A 19,028-nucleotide genomic window follows, 5' to 3' on the forward strand; every position below is an offset into this window, starting at 1 on the left:
ATTCAGGCGCATTCTGTGTTCGCTTGTTTTCCGACTAAGCCTCACATCTTCTTTCTCTCCCTTCTGTCGCCAATTAGCCCAGTCATTTCCTAAGCTTCTCGTTAATCCCTCCTTAGGGCGCAGAATTCTCCGGCGCTCCGGTCATGGCACCGAGTGCTAGTAGGGATAACAGGGCTACAGAGCCCTGCTTGTATCGTTTTCGGTACTTCAATTAGTTAGCATTCTTGGAGTAGATCACGCACTTTTCGGGAGTTGTCTATCTATGCTTATATTTATCTACGTATATATTTGTATCGAACCGTTTTTCCGCCAACCTGGTTCACTGGGTAGCTATATGGTCGAATGAAACTCCTTGACCCCGACTTGGAAGTACTGGGTATGTGACCCACGATCTGTCCTGGTCTTCAGTGAACCTGTTTGATGCCTATACTTGGGTCACCGCGGGCCGCTCGTCAATGAACGTATTTGACGCCAGATTGGGCAAATATGTAAATGCCATTGGGAATGTACCGCTCTAGAAAGACGAAAAAGATCCTTTAAGTTTCTCCGGTGCTGGGTGGAATCGACCCCACGTCACAAGGGTTCCTCAAGGACTGCAACCCGACGCTTTAGCAGGCTGTGCCATAAATGCACGTGGTATATGTGCCGCTTTTCAATGAACGTATTTCACGCCAACGCTTTGGCGAGCCGCGCCATGAATGCAGCGGATGTGTGTCACTCTTCAACGAACATATTACCAACTTGGGTCACTACGTACCTGGTACTAGGTGCGCGGCAATCGACAAAACAGTTCTCAGCGTTCGCAGGCACCGGCGCGCCACGGATCTCGTCCCAGCGGCCACGCACGGACTTCTCGGCAGCGCCAGTGGGTGACGCGAGAGAAGAAACGTGAGAGAAGAACCTTGCACGCGTTTCTCAGCGTTCGCACGCACTGGTGCGCCACGCATTTCGGAGGCCACGCGGGGGCTTCGCGGCGTCTCCGCTAGATGGAGCCGAGTGTTCTTAGGGTAGCGCGAAAGAGGGGTCCCACAGAATTACATGCCTCATACATAACTCGTTTCGATGGTGGCGACATGTTGTGTCGCTATGTTGATTCAATGCTACAGGCATTACCGTTGACAGTCCTCGTGAGATGGTTTCTGCCGATTTTGTTTCTGAAAGCTGTCATCCGCCGCCCCCACAGTTCACCCATTCTCTGGCTCGCTTTTGAACTTCGACACCCATACCAGAGGCACTGTTCTCGTTTCATCGTTTGCTGGCGCTGGAAGACATTCAGAGAAAGAGAGAAAAATTCTTCAATATATGACGGAGATGTCTGCCTGCAGCCATGCACCCAGCATTCTACGCCCAGCATAGTGCGCTCTTTAGTAGCCAGACTTCCACGGATTCTGTGGCAGTTGATAAACAACAACGAAAGCAAGCTGCTCAAGATGACGAGGCTGACGCATGAAATGACGCATTTGGACATAGTACACATTCACACAATATGTACATAACTATAATGTCTGGTCGAGTCCACTCTCTCTGGAGAAGGTTATAGGAGCGATTTTGTTGATCGCAAAGCACTACCAGAGATGCTCCAATGCCCAATACATACATGGTGCAGCTCTACGTAAGGAGTCACTACGTAAAAAAAGACATTCAATCTTCCTTATTGACGAAAAAAAAAAAGAACGAATTGCGACATAAAAGCCAGTTTCGGCCGAAAGGTTGCATTGATTGCTATACGACATATATAGACAGCTATACGAAGTAAGATCAGTCATTATCAGCTGCATAAGCTGCTGTAGACATTCGCTTACAGTATGCGGTGACAGTGACCGACTGTGATTGTGTATCTGCCCCTTTCTTTCTCTATCTCTACTTTCCTGTCACTCTACCTCCTCCTCCCCTCTCTGCCCAGCGTTGGGTAGCATACCCCATCTTCCCATATGGTTAACCTCCCTGCTTTTCCCCTTTCTTCTTTCTCTCTCTCTCTCTCTCTCTCTCTCTATCTCGCTTACTAACTAAATTAACAAGCATGTTGTCACGCACACACAGGCAAACACGAACACTTCTCACTCCATAACCGCGGACACTCATTGTCAGAACGCTGGCGTGGTGAAGAGCGGCAGCCGCAGCGAGTGAATTCCCCTTCGTGTTGCCTCGCTTCAACGCGAAGTAGGCGCGCGAAGCACACAGCGCACACGTAGCCATCAGTTATTTCAGGTTAGCTAGCCTTCGAACGTACCGCAGATTGCCTTTAAGTACGCGGCCGCGCTCAATCGACGCGGCAGGAGCAGAAGAAAAATGCGCATTAGCCTGCCCCCCAACCTGCGCCGTGTCTTGTCGTCGTCGTCATCATCATTATTATTATCATCATCATCTTCTTCTACTTCTTCAGCCTATATTTTATGTCCACTGCAGGACGAAGGCCTCTCCCTGCGATCTCCAATTACCCCTGTCTTGCGCTAGCGTATATTCCAACTTGCGCCTGCAAATTTCCTAACTTCATCATCCCATCTGGTTTTCTGCCGACCTCGACTGCGCTTCCCTTCTCTTGGTATCCATTCTGTAACCCTAATGGTTCACCGGTTGTCCATCCTACGCATTACATGACCTGCCAAGCTCCATTTCTTCCGCTTAATGTCAACTAGAATATCGGCTATCCCCGTTTGTTCTCTGATCCACACCGCTCTCTTCCTGTCTCTTAACGTTAGTCCTAAGATTTTTCGTTCCATCGCTCTTTGTGCGGTCCTTAACTTGTTCTCGAGCTTCTTTGTTAACCTCCAAGTTTCTGCCCCATATGTTAGCACCGGTAGAATGCGATGATTGTACACTTTTCTTTTCAACGACAGTGGTAAGCTCCCAGTCAGGATTTGGCAATGCCTGCCGTATGCACTCCAACCCAATTTCATTCTTCTGTAAAATTCTTTCTCGTGATCAGGGTCCCCTGTGAGTAATTGACCTAGATAAACGTACTCATTCACAGACTCTAGAGGCTGACTGGCGATCCTGAATTCTTGTTCCCTTGCCAGGCTATTGAACATTATCTTTGTCTTCTGCATATTCATCTTCAACCCAATCCTTACACTTTCTCGATTAAGGTCCTCAGTCATTTGCTGTAATTCGTCTCCATTGTTGCTGAATAGGACAATGTCATCTGCAAACCGAAGGTTGCTGAGATATTCGCCGTCGATCCCCACTTCTAAGCCTTCCCAGTCTAAGAGCTTGAATACTTCTTCTAAGCATGCAGTGAATAGCATTGGAGAGATTGTGTCTCCTTGCCTGACCCCTTTCTCGATAGGTAAATTTCTACTTTTCTTGTGGAGAACCAAGGTAGCTGTGGAATCCTTGTAGATGTTTGCTAAGATATTCACGTATGCCTCCTGTACTCCTTGATTCCGCAATGCCTCTGTGACTGCTGGTATCTCTACTGAATCAAATGCCTTTTCACAATCTATGAAAGCCATATAGAGAGGCTGAGTGTACTCCGCAGATTTCTCGATTACCTGATTGATGACATGGATATGATCCATTGTAGAATATCCCTTCCTGAAGCCAGCCTGTTCTCTTGGTTGTTTTGTATGTAATATGAAATCCAACCTGCGCACATGTAGTACGCTTCATTTCAAGCCGAAGTTGCCCGACGTGTAGCCGGTGACACTGTATCGCTCGACAGAGGCCAAGAATGCATCTGTCAAGCGATAGAGTGGCAGCGTGGATCGTGGCGCCGTAGCTTGTGGCACAGCAGCTCGTGCCTATCCGCAGAGGCTGATATACAAATGTGATGGCGTCCCAAACGAAGCGGAACGAGCAGCCACGCGTGATCTTGTGCATACCCTGTCGCTGCTTTTCGCAGTCATCGACTGTCACTTCGCTCTGCTACTGTTTTTTTTTTATTCATTGGCCTTTATGTGGCTGCTATAGTGACTTTGTTACGAACTGTTCAGCATTTGTGTGTGTGTGTGTGTGTGTGTGTGTGTGTGTGTGTGTGTGTGTGTGTGTGTGTGTGTGTGTGTGTGTGTGTGTGTGTGTGTGTGTGTGTGTGTGTGTGTGTGTGCGTGTGCGTGTGTGTGTGTGTGTGTGTGTGTGTGTTGTTTTCTTTATAGTACCAGCAGCAGTTACGAAGTAATGGGTTAACCATCTTCGTTCGTTCGGTGGTTTTCGTCACTCTTAGGTGCAGACGCTGCCCGTTAAGAAATAATAATATAGCCTAACCCGTTTACCTGAGATAAAACCGACAATTATGGAGCCTGAAGCCCGACATTGTAACCACCAAGCTAGCTCCAAACGCGGTTTCTAGACGGTCTTATCTCGGACATTTTACCATAGCGTTGATTTGCCTTCATCATTGGTGATTGCACACTGACGGCGCTCCCTTTCTTCGGTTCACCGTGGTTCAAAATGCGCTGCACGTCCTGCCTGCGACAATACAGTTTTCTTGAATCAAATAGTCAAAGGAAACTAGGACCAGCGTGCCTCGGCTAGAGCATGGAAACGGAGTACTTTTTCAGATTAGGAGGGAGCCTCTTACGTTTGTCCAGGTGCTTCGAATGGTTTATTTGGTGGTACTAGAGTTACCTCAAAATTTTTTCAGGAGTACCGGGAGGGTTATTAGCAATACCATTCCAGAGAGAAAGAGAGAAATAACCTTTATCAGTCTCTTATGAACTTAAACCACTCTCCGGGCTGCATGTGTCTTTCTAAAGTTCGCGGGGGACTGATCCGCTACTCCCAGCCTAACACTTGAGACTTCTTAAAAGTGCATGTGAGTTGGGAAATCGTAACTGCGTTTAGCAGCCATCGACTTAAAGGAACGGAAGACTCACTGGAGTCCGGAGATTTTCGCCCCCCCCCCCCCTTTTTTTTTTTTTCATTCCCCAGAGTATGGCGGCAGATTAATGGGCTTAGCCATTACTGCGCTCAACGTTTTTAGATTTCCCTCCTCACTGCGCTCTTTTTCCTCTCTCTCTATGAGAACGCGCCGTGCGGCGAGCATCGATCACCATCATTGCGTCACACTACAAGAGCGGTGCACGTCGTCAGAACGTCCAAGGTCCGGCTGAACTCGCTGCTCGGAGGCTACGAAAAAGAGAAAAGGATCCTTTGTCACAGAGTTTCCTACAACAGTTACTAGAGAGAACTCCGCCTCTGCACTCGTTAAGCCACCATGGGAAAGATGGTTAGTACGTGGATTTGTCTGGTCATCGTTCTTGTGGCTTCAGAGATCCTTGTGGCTTCGTTTGTTGCGCTTTATCTGCCTTCATTGGCCTGAAATTCAAAAGCAATCTATACTTCTTTAAAATGCAGAAGGCAACACGACTCTGCGAACACGTATAACCGCTGGCAATTCAAGTAGTTAGCTTGTCCACGCGTGCGTGGTGTAATGGTTTCATTACCAGGCTTCTGTGCTATACAGAGTTCCTGTCTTCCAATACTGCCACTCTGACAGATTTATTAATGTTTATCGAATTATTTATAGCGCGGTACTTTCTTGCAAAACGATCCGTTTGCAAAGTCACGAAGCCGTTCAAAGCCAGGAGGACGAAGTCTCGGCAAAACCATGTAGGCTAACCATAATTCCCATGCTGTCTGAACCAGCGTGCTTGCCACTCTGGTAGACTCTAGTGCCCTCTGGTAATTGTATGAAACTCTATGCGTTCGTTCCAGCATCCGCAGCCCCTGCATCGATTAAACTGAGCGATTCGTTCTTCCTTTCTCTTTTCATTCTTTCTTTCTGCTCATTTCCTTTCAAACAGCAGCCACAATCAGACCGCTGTGGAGCGCTTCGGTTGCGCCGTCGGCATGGGAGTGCTTCTTTCTTTTTCTTTCTTTCTGTCTTTCTTTCTTTTTGTAGCGCCAAAGAGACCCGCTCGACAAACAGCATGTGCACATTCGAGTACTGCTTCTTTCTCCTGGTCGCAGGTCCTTCTCTCCACAGGGCAGGCCCGGCGATCGATAGCGCAGACATCAGCGCTGCAGCGCTCTCCGCTCTTCGAATCTCTCTCTCTCTCTCTCCGGGCCTGAGGACGTGTAACAATATACCCGAACAGATATATCATACGTTCACCAATACGGCGTGCAGGGAAGCCGGGGACAATACATGGCCCGGGCTCCGCAGGCCGCGCCGCCGGTCCGTTTTCCTCCTGGCTGGCGGGCTAGCTCGCCCGCTTCGCGATGCGACCCGTTGTTTTGCCTATATGTATGCTCGTGACTTAAAATAAGTGCTGCAACATTCGTAATGCTAGCTCATCGCACAACAGGCACGCCACACGTGTGTCAGATGTTGTGGCCCCTCAAGTCTCTCACTGGGATCGATCGTCTGACTCTCTCGATTAAAAAAAAAAAAAAAAAATGCTGTCGTATTTCTAGTGCGAAGCATTCTTTGCCTCATTCCTGGCACGTGCGCTACGTGTAGTTCGCGTGTCGCCTCGTGTCGGGCCTCTTCAATAAAGTTACGCTGATCCCCAGCACTGTGCGAAGAAGGTTATGCGATGTATTTCGCCGTCTATCCAGCATCGTTTGAAGTTCAGCAAGGCGTTACTAGGTGGATCGACGTGTTTGTGTAAGACGCGGAACGGCAGCAGCAAGACGGAGGTGACGACGATAGTATGACGGCGATAGCTTGTTTACGACAGACGCGCGTTTACGATATGCCAATATACAGGGTGTCCCAGCTATCACGCAGCACGATTTAAAAAAAAAGAGGAACGGCGTTACGCGAAGCAAACCTAGTGCGTATTGTTTCCAGTGCAGTGGAGTAGCCGCCAGTAATTTTTTCGTTACCGATATTTAATTAGTTAATTGTAATTAATTACCTAACTCGAGAAGTAATGTCCTAATTATCAAAGTTTCAATGAAAAAATTGTAGAGAAACATGAAAAACTCCCGATACAGCTTTCTGTTCCTCAATACGTGCTACATAAATGTGTTTTTCCGAGTGTGAAAGGAGCCCGCGAATACACACAGAATTGCCGCGCGACTGGCCGCTCGAGGTGCTTTGCGTGTATTCGAGGGCATCTTTCACGCTCGGAAAAACGCATTTATGTAGCACGTATTGAGCAACAGAAAGCTGTATCGGGGGTTTTTCATGCATGTTTACCTTGCCTGCTTTCGCGTTGACTTTGATTGACGCACCCTTCTTTTTTCTATTGTGTATTAAGCCCAGGGTGCTGCTGTTCAATTGAACACCTTCGATTGGTCGTCATTCGCTAACATTGAAGTAAATTATCAAAACATTGCGAAACATTTAACGGCGACGCTCCATCTGCTCAGCAGGTGAATAACGACACAGTTTAACTGTAGAGAACAAATATCGGAGTGGCTGGGCTTGTGCGCCGAATCTGAACGCTCCGTTTCCGTCCCTCACGCCTTTCGGATAAAATAAATACTGCACGGAGCTTTCAGGTGGATCAAAGGATAGCTGACCGATATAAAGGTCACGTAATTGTCATTGCCAATTTAATAGAGCATGCGCGAGTCCCGGAATTTAGTTCTCCTTTCACGAGCGCCGAAAAGCAGAAAATTGCATAACGCAGACCAAGTGTGTTTTCCTGCTAGAAAATCAAGTTACCCGTGTGTGTGTGCGCGCGCGCGTGCGTGTACTTCCTTCGAACTGACGGCAAACGTCTGCAGTATACCCCTGACAAAGACTACCCTTTCGGGGCTACAAAGCTTGTTTCTTAGAGGCGCCAGTTTCCTATGCCTCATTATGCTATCTATAGTAAAGCGGTATGTAATGCTGTGGTTGACCCTGAACCCGTCCGTCGGCCGTGACCACCTTTGAACACACCGTGAACGATGCGTGTGCGCGCATCACCTATTTTCTCTTTGCTACTTTTACTGTTCTTTCCCCTCCCCCAAGTGTAGGGTAGTAAATCAGGTGCAACCTGATCAACCTCCCCTTCTTTCCTTTTCTCTCGCCTTCCTTTAGCTCCCTCTCTCCGCGTTCAAATCGCCACTGTGCCATTCCCATTGAGACACTTTCCATGTCAAACCTTAAGAGAGGTATACAGCATGGCGCACTTGTCTCTTTGACGACTTTCAGGTTGGAAGCTGCACGCAGACGGTCTAACTGCTGCACTAGTTTCGCAATGACCGCGTTTTCATTATTGCTATGCGAGGCAGGTATGTCTCATCCACCGCGCTCGTCAAACCACGCACGCAAGAGGATGGGAAAGTGATTAAATATGGAGAGGAGAGGGAGAGGAATGCTCAGCACTGCACACACAGTAGTGCCAAGGGAAGTGCCAGATTCATTATACGGTCGCTCGTGCTCGTTCTCAAAGGGAACTCCTCTCATGTAGAACGATGTCACTGATATGCTCGCATTCACGTTAGCTGAGGATTTCTGACGCCGGGGCTTTTAGAGCGGTGGCGCATACGGACACTCGAAGGGTTTCGCGGCGGCGCATTAGATTAAAAGCGCTCCAGGAGGGCTCTCGTCTCATCTCACGTGCTTACAGAATCCGCAGCTAAAGTCGAATGTCTGACGACAGCTCGCCTACCCAAGGCGGGATCGCGGTGCTAATGCGGAACACGGAGGCACTTAGCATTCAAATCGAATTTATTTATTTATTTATTTATTTATTTATTTATTTATTTATTTATTTATTTATTTATTTATTTATTTATTTATTTATTTATTATTTATTTATTTATTTATTTATTTATACTTTCAAGGCCCGAAGGCACTACAGAAAGTAGTGGTAACAAAACAAAATAATATGCAGACATTATATAAAGAAAAAAAATGTTAAGCGATAGCATGGTAGAGCGCTGTTTTGAATGAAGGTGCATCTGGCGATGGTGAATGATGAAAGCGGGAAGGTGGTTCCAGTCGACACTTGTGCGGGGTAAAAAATAATCGTGGTACTTATTCGTTCGGTAGGACGGGACGGCAACTTTATATCTGTGGACAGATCGGGATGAAACGTAGAAAGGTGGGGTGACAAGTTGATTCTTCAGCACGTGGTTAGAGTGATAAACTTTATGGAATAGGCAAAGGCGAGCACATTTGTGGCGTAATAAAAGATCTGGCAGATTCAGTTTTTTTTTTCTATGCATGCTACACTGGAATGGCGGGAATAGATAAAATAACGCGAGCTGCTCGTTTCGAATCGCTTCAAGGGTAAGGGTCAGTGATGCTTGATTGTTATCCCAAATGGCAGATGCGTATTCTAGTTTTGAGTGAAACTAGGATTGTAGAGGATATCTAAAAAAAAAAAAAGAATGACAGTTTCGCAAGGGCGAAGCAATGCCCAGCAAACAATGACACCAAGGACAGCATAGGGGAATTACCTGCAGTTCTTTATTCAATTAAAGATATGGTAAATAAATGGAAATGAAAGTGCAGGAAAAAATAACTTTCTGCAGGTGCGATACGAACCCACGTCTTTGCATTACTCGTACGACGCTCTTACCAATTGAGCTACCGCGGCGCCGTTTTGAATGGGAAGTGGATGGGAGCGTATCCCACCTCCGGCCAGTTGTTTTTTTCATGAAGTTTCATTTCCATTTATTTATCATTTCTTTAATTCAATTAAGAACTGTAGATAATTTCAGATATGCTCTCCATGGCGTCATTGTTAGTTGTATTTCTATAATATGACTATATATATATATATATATATATATATATGCGACTGACAGTGGGCTGCTCCGGACCACGGCCGTAGTTGCACTTCGCTCCTCGAAGACGCGCAGGACGTGTTTCGAGTGAGCTCCTGAATAACACTTTGCAATTATGGGTGAACGTTGTTTAAATAATATATGATCCAGGACTTTAAATAGGTGCGTCGTAATGTTAACGCACTTCTATCGCATTTACTGCTAAATCGACCCTGAATTTATTTTTCTCTCGTTCTTTGATCTCTTGGTATACAGTATACAGGAAGACAGCGGCGTGGATCAGAGGGCAAACGGGGATATAGCCGATATTCTAGTTCACATTGAGAGAAAGAAATGGAGCTGGGCAAGCCATGTAATGCATAGGATGGATAACCGGTGGACCATTAGAGTTACAGAATGGATACCAAGAGAAGGGAAGCGCAGTCGCGGACGGCAAAAAACTAGGTGGGGTGAGGAAATTAGGAAATTTGCAGGTGCAAGTTTGAATCAGCTAGCGCAAGGCAGGGGTAATTATTGATCACAGGGAGATGCCTTCGTCCTGCAGTGGACATTAATATAGGCTGATGATGATATTGAACCTGTATAGTATAGCCCTTTTCTCGGCTAACCCGTCCACCTATCATCAATATTTCTCCCACCAGCGTGCACGCACTTGGACATGCTGGTTGATGCATGCGGTTTTCCTGTGAAACATTCTTGGGATTCACATCGGCAGACTCTAAAAACCAGCGCCTCTGTTTCCTTGTTCCTAAGCTGAAGCTCAGTCTTCCACATGGCTTACCACGACGGAAGGTAACTCTAATGGCTTGGAGTAGCCTTTACCAAAGCCTCATCGGAATGGCCACAAATCCAGAATGTGAAGTTTGCGGGTGCAAAGAGACGACAGCGCACCTTCTGCGTGATTGTCGTCGTTTCAATGCACAAAGAAAAGTCGAAAAGTCCTCAGCACCACGCTCGACAAGATGGACAACCGTCCCCTCACGGAAGCCAGAATTCTTGGACCCTGGTCACAGCCGACGTCTGCGCGAATTGCTTGAAAAGCGCCAGTGTGCTTTTCAAAAGACACGGCACTCATTGAAAGACTATAGAATGCGCGAACTGATGCGTCCCCCCCCCCCCTTTTTTTTAAATCTTCTTTTGTTTTCATATATTTTCAGCCCTTTGCCCATCCGCCAGTGCAGAATAGCTAACCGGACACTTAATCTGGTTAACCTCTCTGCCTTTCACCTCTTGTTTTCTCACTCTCTATCTCTCTCCCTTGGAATACGCAAGTTGTGTTCACTGTGGGTGGGCTAATAGCGGTGTGGAAAACGTAATATCGTGGCAGTGCGTGTTCAAGAGACTATTACTCTAATCTAGTGGTCTGGCACAGAGTAGCACTATAACATTCTGAGAAGCTCGCGGGACCGAAATTGCAAAATATTGCATCCTTTTTGTTCACTACTGCAGGTTCGCCGGTGCCTATACATACGAACCAATTCGTCGTATGTGCGTTTTCTCCATCCACGAGAACGGGCGAAAGAGCCAAAGAACGCTATTCGATTTTAAAAAATAAGCCCATTGACGGAGATGTGCGCCGAAAACGGGGAAAAAAAACAGCTGCTTAGGGGCAATTTGTAAAGCATGTCGTTTCAATTTAGAACTGCGCACGTGCCGTTATTGATCCTGCAGCTGCCCAATTAACCGGGTCCGTTGGTTACCGCGCCGCGCACTGTGCCGAGCGAGCCAGCTCTCCCGAGTGCGGCGCTCTCGATGTCTCTCGGCGAAGGCGAAGCCATCCGGACGAACCGGTGGGGTCCGCGATATCGATTTCGCCTCTGGGCTCGCGAACACCGCTGCCGACTGTCGTTTCGCGAGATGAAATATATACGCCCCGATCCGGCCCTCCCTCCTTCGACGTGGCCCGTTCTTCGGTTTCTTTTGGCCGCCGACTTCCCCAGCCATTAGCTGATGTATATACCGCAGGCCGTGTGGAACGCTCACTTGTAACGCTTGGATGTCTGAAAGCAAAGCTTCCTTTGCCTAGCCCACCTCGGTTTCGCGTCCGTCAGTGTCTCACTGGTTATATATATATATATATATATATATATATATATATATATATATATAATATGTGGTGTGTGTGTGTGTGTGTGTGTAATTATAATTAACATTAGGAGCTGGGCAGGCCATGTAATGCGTAGGATGGATAACCGGTGGGCCATTAGAGTTACATTATGGGTACCAAGAGGAAGGAAGCGCAGTCGAGAACGGCAGAACACTAGGTGGGGTGATGAAGTTAGGAAATTTGCAGGCGCAAGTTGGAATCAGCTAGCGCAAGACAGGGGTAATGCGAGATCGCAGGGAGAGGCCTTCGTCCGGCAGTGGACATAATTATAGGCTGATGATTATGTTATATGTGCAGAAACAGGACGACGAACTTTTGAAAATATAGCGTCCTATTTCTGCATTGTACTACTTCAGGTCCACCGTGACTACGCCGCATTGAAACACCCTATGCATATATTAGTATAGTAATAATGCTGGTCCCAGCAGTATAATTCCAGAAAAAAGAGAGCATGACGGTTCGTTGTTTGAGTACAGGGGACGTATTCTTCTACTATCGCTTTCTGCGATGCTATCGCCTCGGCCATCAGGCGTGCGCTGATTGGCTGGTTGAACAAAACCGGATGAGCTGATTGGCTGGTTGAACACTACGTCACGTGAAGGCGACAGTATCGCCGGAAGTGATCGTTCGAAAATACGCCCCATAGTATATTTCAACATTTCGGCTGGTGAACAATGTAGCCTCTGAGGTTACATTGCTGAAAACCCGCCGACCATCTTGCTACAACTTGTTTCGGAGGTGTCTATCAAATATGAAATTAAGTTGACAGATTTCAACGGCGCACGTCTAAAGCAAGCACTGCTACGAGGCATGCAAGCACTTTTAATCCTAGCGTTCTTCATGCAATCTAACGAAAACGCAAGGGTCTAGTTGCTTCGGTAAGGCCAACGTATCAAAGTGCCGCGCTTTGAGGTGAAGCCAACCTGGCCCTGATTGGAAAGTGCCTCCAGACGCAGTGCGGTAGGCTTTCCCTCGCAACACCCGTGCGTTGCAAAAGGTCTACATTTTTAATCACTGATGTGCTGAAAAATGCAGTGGTTACGCTTGTAAGCGCTTGTAAGCGCCAATGCCTTTACATTGTTGTTCGTTACGTTAAAGATTAAAAAGGTTAAAAAGGTTAAAGGTTACGTTAAAGGTACGTGGTTACAATTACTTTGTACGGAAATAAACTATTCAACACTGGGCTTATTCATTTCGTCCTGAAACTACCGGAGTCTTGACAAGATGGTGTTGAATTGGGTTAGACTAAAGTTGATTTAACTAGTACTTTCATATTCGTAAGAAGCAGCATGCGTTTCGTGATTACAGACTTTTTTTCTTCTTCACAAATTAGAGGGCGAAGGCCCGTCTCGTTACTTTTACCCGCTACATACGTGGCTGAGCTAATCAAGGTATTCAGCCATTTTACTTCAGAGACTACGTCTACTGTGGCACTTTTAAAGCCTCTGCAAAACGACAAGAACAAAGTTTGTGTCGAGGACGGCGCCGCGACGTAATCTTAAGCTTTTAACCTTTCGAGCTTGTTCCTGGGTCACTTGAGCGAAACGGGATTTAGCTTGTTCGCTCATAACTTCTCTCTCTCTCTCTCGTTCATGGGTGTCTCACTCTCTTCCTTCTTTTTTTTTCGTGAGGATGACTTCACTCCTGATTTTGCAAGCGCAATATTACGGTGTTGACGATGTTGTATACAAGTCTGTATAGAGGAGGGCAAGGCGCAGCACAAATTCACGTCGCGAAAGCTTCCGCCTTCTCAGCTTCATGCGCTGCGAGCTTTGCGAGGGCGTTCAAGCGTTGTTCAAGGTTGTTCAAGTGAAGCGGAATCTCGTACAACCCGTAGTGCATGTTACTGCGCAGCCAAATCCGCCCATGCTGGCCACTGTGTCTCCGTGTGAGCGGCGACACCGTGGTGGCCGGGCACTGTCATCGAACGTCAAATGCTGCACATTTTATTTTTATTTATTTTATTGTACCATCAAGAGCGAGGTATTACAGAGGGGAGTGGGTATAAAAAAAATTGTTCAGCACTTAAAAATGCTTGGAACTCCGCGAGTTTCTGGAAAAGCTGCAAAAAATGTCACAGTTTCGCCTTAAGGGCGAAGCAATGAATGCGATAGCAACACAGCAATGTCATACGAAGTAAGGTGAGCGGCTTTGGTAGCAATATGAATTGTAGTAAACATGAGCTTTAAGTAAGCAGGTGTGCTGCGGCGTAAGTAGACCGACATGAAGAGAGACTGGATGACCACGAGAAGGCGCGTGTGAAACAGTGGTGTTGATGAGAAGCGCTTCCCGTGGGCAGCGCGTGCGAAGGGACACACCGGTAGAGCTGCACTGCCGATCCGGGCAGCATTGCATGTGTAGCGTGCGTTGGAAAATGTGGCCCGACTATTACTAACTGAATGAACAAGCGTGGTGTGAGCGCGCACAAACAAACACGAATAGATCACACTGAATGACTGCAGACAACGACTGTCAAAACGGTGGCAGCAAGCATACGCCGCTGCGGGCGAATGTACGGCGCATAAAGGTCAGAGCCGTGTGGAGATAAGAGACGGTGCGCGCGAGCGACGAGTGACGAGCGCGGTTGTTGGCAGAGAAGTGCGCCCCCCCCCCCCCCCCCTTCCGCTGCCTCTGGCGCTCGCTTCCCGCTTCCTTGCTTGCGCGTGGGAGATTGAGTGCGTTCGCTCTCCGTGATAGCGCGCGTCCCCGCACGCTTCCGCTCGGGCATACGGCGCGCGGCGAAGATTTTATCTATAGGGAACCTCACGGCGACGGCGACGACGACGGCGATGGCGACGACGACGGCGACGGCGACGGCAGAAATCCGGTTGAAGTGTCCATATAATTGCTATCGCAATAAAAGGATCGTGCTGCGCGCGCTATTATGACCTAGAGTTACGTGTATGAATACTCGTATATCACAAAGCTTTGTGATATATTCATACACGTAACTCTGCCACATAGTTGCGTTAGATAGTTGCAACATCAGATACACATTTTGTATTCGTTTGTGAAATAAAGTGACCCTTTTGTGCGTTTTGGAATAGATGGACGGACGGACGAACGCAGCAAATCCGGATTTGAGATTTAAAATGGACACTAAGAAAGCACTAAATCAGTTTAAAGGGATGAAGCGTTTGTTGAAAACTCTATTCTTGTTAATTTAAAGACAATAGGCTGATTCACCATCATCAGCCTCTATTTTATGTCCACTGCAAGACGAAGGCCTCTCCCTGCGATCTCCAATTACCCCTGTCTTGCGCTAGCTGATTTCAACTTGCGCTTACAGATTTCCTAACTTCATCACCCCACCTAGTTTTCTGCCGTCCTCGACTGCGCTTCCCTTCTCTTGGCACCCATTCTTTAACTCCAGTGGTCCACCGGTTATCTACCCTCGCATTACATGGCCTGCCTAGCTCCATTTCTTTCTCTTAATGTCAACTAGAATATCGGCTATCCCCGTTTGCTCTCTGATCCACACCGCTCTCTTTCTGTCTCTTAACCCTTTCAGACGCCAATGAATTCTGTTGATTGAAAACTTACTTTCACCGCATTTCTTGCACACTCAGAATCAGAAAAAGCATACAGCTGCAGAATACATTCGGAATTTCTGATTTTTTAGTGAGTTTTATCAATTTTACAGATCATAGACTCCATGCGAAAACTTAGTACAGGAACATTACATATGAGAACATCAACTATTTCATGTCTAGTAGGCCTCAAAAGCACCCATCGAAGCACCTCCAAATTATGCCGGATGCAACCCATTGCGAAAAGCAATGAAAAGAGTACACCCACTACATACAACGACATACTCTCACCGAGCAAGTATACACAACTGTCTATCTTCCCACTCGTTTTACTAAAACATCTGGAACCCATTCTTCAAACTGTCAACACGGTTCCAATCAGCACAGTTTCAAGATGTATGCGACACATTTTAAGTACCATTACTTTTATCAATGATACTGCTGTTGACGCACTTTCTTGATGTTCACAACTGTGTACACAGCGTCTTAAAGGGTTAAGGTTAGACTTAACATTTTTCGTTCCATCGCTCTTTGTGCGGTCCTAAATTGTTCTCGAGATTCTTTGTTAACCTCCAAGTTTGTGCCCCATATGTTAGCTGATTATTAGAAGATAAATTTATTTTTATTTTTGCGCCGAAACCCTAACGCCGATACGTCAATGGGACGTCTTGAATTTCCTTTTTCGTATTTGGACCACGTTGGCTCAGGTAAATTTTGCGAAACTTGTCATGTTCAGTCGTTCGCTCCTTTAGAACATAGTGTAGTACGTTGTTACAGATATAAACAATTAGCTAAGCCCTAGCAGACATTATAAAGTAAGTGTTCCAAACCGTCATACGGCCGTTATCAAGGAGTTGTTTCCCAATGTCCCGAGAGAACTCTACGTCGCAGCGAGTTTATATTTGGTGAAACTGGAGCTTTTGTTAAGTGCGTGGCGAAACTTAAACGTTCCTGGCGTAATTAGAAGCGTTGTAAATAACTGCACAGCTCTCGTTTTCTTTTCTTTTTTCGTATTTTTATGCGTCATGCAAGGTTTGTCGTTGGTTTTCCCGGTTTTCACAGAGAACTAAACGAAGCATGTTGTTTTGTTTGGTTAAAATTATGCTTACATTATGGGTGACTTGCAGTGAAAGTTCAATGTCTGTGGGTTATTTGCGGCCTTTGCAATAAATTACAAACACAAGCGCTCCACAGCGTCGTGAGTGTTTTACTAGCGGCGCAAAATTTGGTACGCTGCTCTAGGAGAACTATAAACGCCACCGAGATCAAGTTTAGTGAAAATAGGAGGGGGGGGGGGGGGGGGAATCTGTTTGCGAAGTCCATGTGGATCAAATACAGCCTTTGTAAAGAAAAAATCTTAAGCAAGTGTTCGAAAACGTTACTATGCGAGCAAGGTTTCGAACGGGTGAATCATACGCGGGCGACGTTGTAAAGTATGCGCTTTAATTTCAGGCAACTGAAATTCGTAATACAACGGATCGAAAGAAACGCCTTTTTTGGGAATTGCGCTGTAATCCTGCAAGGACGCACAGTGTCCACTGTCTTTTCTTCGTGGCACGAATGAACTATTTAAGGCCCCTTATCGTCAACCTATATACATTTTAAAGGCTTAAAAAAATACCTCAACGAGCGATGTGCGCACTAGAGTTACTGTATAGGCTTCCTTGGGAGCCTATACTTATTAACTCTAGTGCGCACAACTGCTTTATTATACGACGGAAAGAACCCGCCCTGAAAAGGCATCTTCGTTTCGAGCCAGCTAGAATAATACAGCAGCTGCTACTATAGTGGCAAGGCTGTGGTTGTATCCACGCCTTGAAATTAACATAGCGGGCAATAAAGGCGTCCTATTTTTGGAATACTGAATGGAGCAGCTGTCACCACCTCTAGCGAATGAGCAGTTTGTACACTTTCTCAGAGAAGCTTTCGCGATGCTGAATTTGAGAGAGGAAAAAAAGAAAAGAAGCATAAATACGTAGAATGCACATGACTATGATCGATTGTTTTCGGTCGTTTCCGGATTCCTTGCGTGGGCAATTGTACGCTCACGCGGGAGTGAAGCGTGAACGGGAGGTAACAGAGAAATGCATATATATTACGCTTAATTATGCTTGAAATTGCGATGTGTCACTGTGGCCGTAATCGGACGCTTAATACGCTTCTAGCCTCAAAACTAAGTGTCTGCGAATGAGTCGCGACAGTGTCACATAACCAACGTCAAACACACACACTGTCTGTAGCTACATTGTAAAATAATTTACACCCTTAAAAGGGAAAAAGCGTGTAAATATGTGTATAACTCGCACCTGTGTCTATAACCTACACGTCTATAACCTACACCTTGGGTGTAGGTTATAGACACATTTACACCTTTTTTTTTTTTTTTACTCTTAAGGGTGTAAATGATTTTACAGTGTAGGAAGGAATATGCAAAATGTACAGATGCCTCCTTCGTGTTCGCGTTTCTCTATAGCCTTGGATAGTATCATGTTGGCGACCCCACGTCACGAGCTTCCTGCGCATGCGCACGCAGGCTTTGTGAGGTGATGGACCTGGACCCGAAGCTCATCCTCATCTGGCTGGTGATTTTCTCGAACATTGGCGGAGCCGCCACGCCCGTCGGCGACCCTCCGAACGTCATCATCATCTCCAACCAGCAGGTCGCTGCCATGGTGAGAGAGCGCGCCGCGCGCACGCTTGCCTACCTGCCTGCCTGCTGCAGGCCCGCCGGAACCGGTTCGCACCGGTTCGATGGCACTCACTACTCGCTGCTGCTGCTGCTGCTGCTGCTGCCGCCACCGCTGTGCGCTTTCCAAATGCGCCCGCTTACGGCGTCCTCGGCACTCGCGCGTTCTACATTCTACTTTCCCGGGAAAACAAACAAACAAACAAGAAGCGTTAAGTTCTCCTTTCTTTTTTTAGTGTTGCAGCCTCACTCAGCGTGCGTGTACACATGCCCGTTAAGGAAATCTCAAATCTCTCAACAAAAGACAAAAGCGAGAGAGAGGAAGAAAACAAAGGATATTGTCGTGCATTTTGCGTAGTGCATTCGATCTTCCTTGCTTCTCCTGTGTTTATTTATTTTTTCCTGTTCTCGGTAACTCGTCATATATATATATATATATATATATATATATATATATATATATATGAACAAGAAGAAAGGAAACCGAGGGGCACGATTTTTATTAGTCATATAGCATAAGAAGCCAACAAACAAACAATGACACTCTTGGTTGCATTGTTTGTTGGCTTCTTTTGATATTACTGTGTGTGTGTGTGTGTGTGTGTCCTAGAACCTCGTCCTAGAACACGTTCTTTCTGGTGCTGTTGATGTGCATAAACCGTTTTGTGATTCGTGTCAATGCATTTTGACTGTTTCCGGCTTTGTTGTACGGCGTTTTGTGTGTGTGCGTGTGTGTGTGCGTGTGTGTGCGTGTGCGTGTGTGTGCGCGTTCGTGCGTGCGTGCGCGCTAAGCTTGAAGCGCAAGTGGGAGAAGGGTGATCATGATGTTCGTGGTCTGTAGAAGGAAATCGCGCCTTATTCTGCAACTCTTGAGGTAGCACGGCGAAGTGTCATCAGGGTAAGAGGGAGGATGAGGTGGGGGTCCTCAGCAAATGGGCCAGCGTTGTAGCAGGCGCTCACAGGGGGGGCGAACCCCGTTGAATCTTCAAACTCCTCCAGCAGGCTTCGCAGCGCAGGGAGATGGAGACGCACCGGGAATAACAGGTCAATCTCTTGCCGTTCGACTGCCGTGACGTCTGTAGGTGGTGATGAC

At 46.7% G+C, this 19,028-nt stretch overlaps 1 protein-coding gene across 1 annotated transcript in view; it reads left to right on the plus strand.

Annotated features, from left to right (window-relative positions):
- The window catches only part of LOC119449799 (P protein-like), a 244,067-nt gene that overhangs the window by 56,346 nt on the left and 168,693 nt on the right, over positions 1-19,028 (plus strand). Inside the window, 1 exon segment of the mRNA XM_049665447.1 lies at positions 17,783-17,921. Within this exon segment, the coding sequence (XP_049521404.1) occupies positions 17,783-17,921 (139 nt within the window).

The sequence above is a fragment of the Dermacentor silvarum genome, chromosome 4, assembly GCF_013339745.2.
Source record: "Dermacentor silvarum isolate Dsil-2018 chromosome 4, BIME_Dsil_1.4, whole genome shotgun sequence".
NCBI lineage: Eukaryota > Metazoa > Arthropoda > Arachnida > Ixodida > Ixodidae > Dermacentor > Dermacentor silvarum.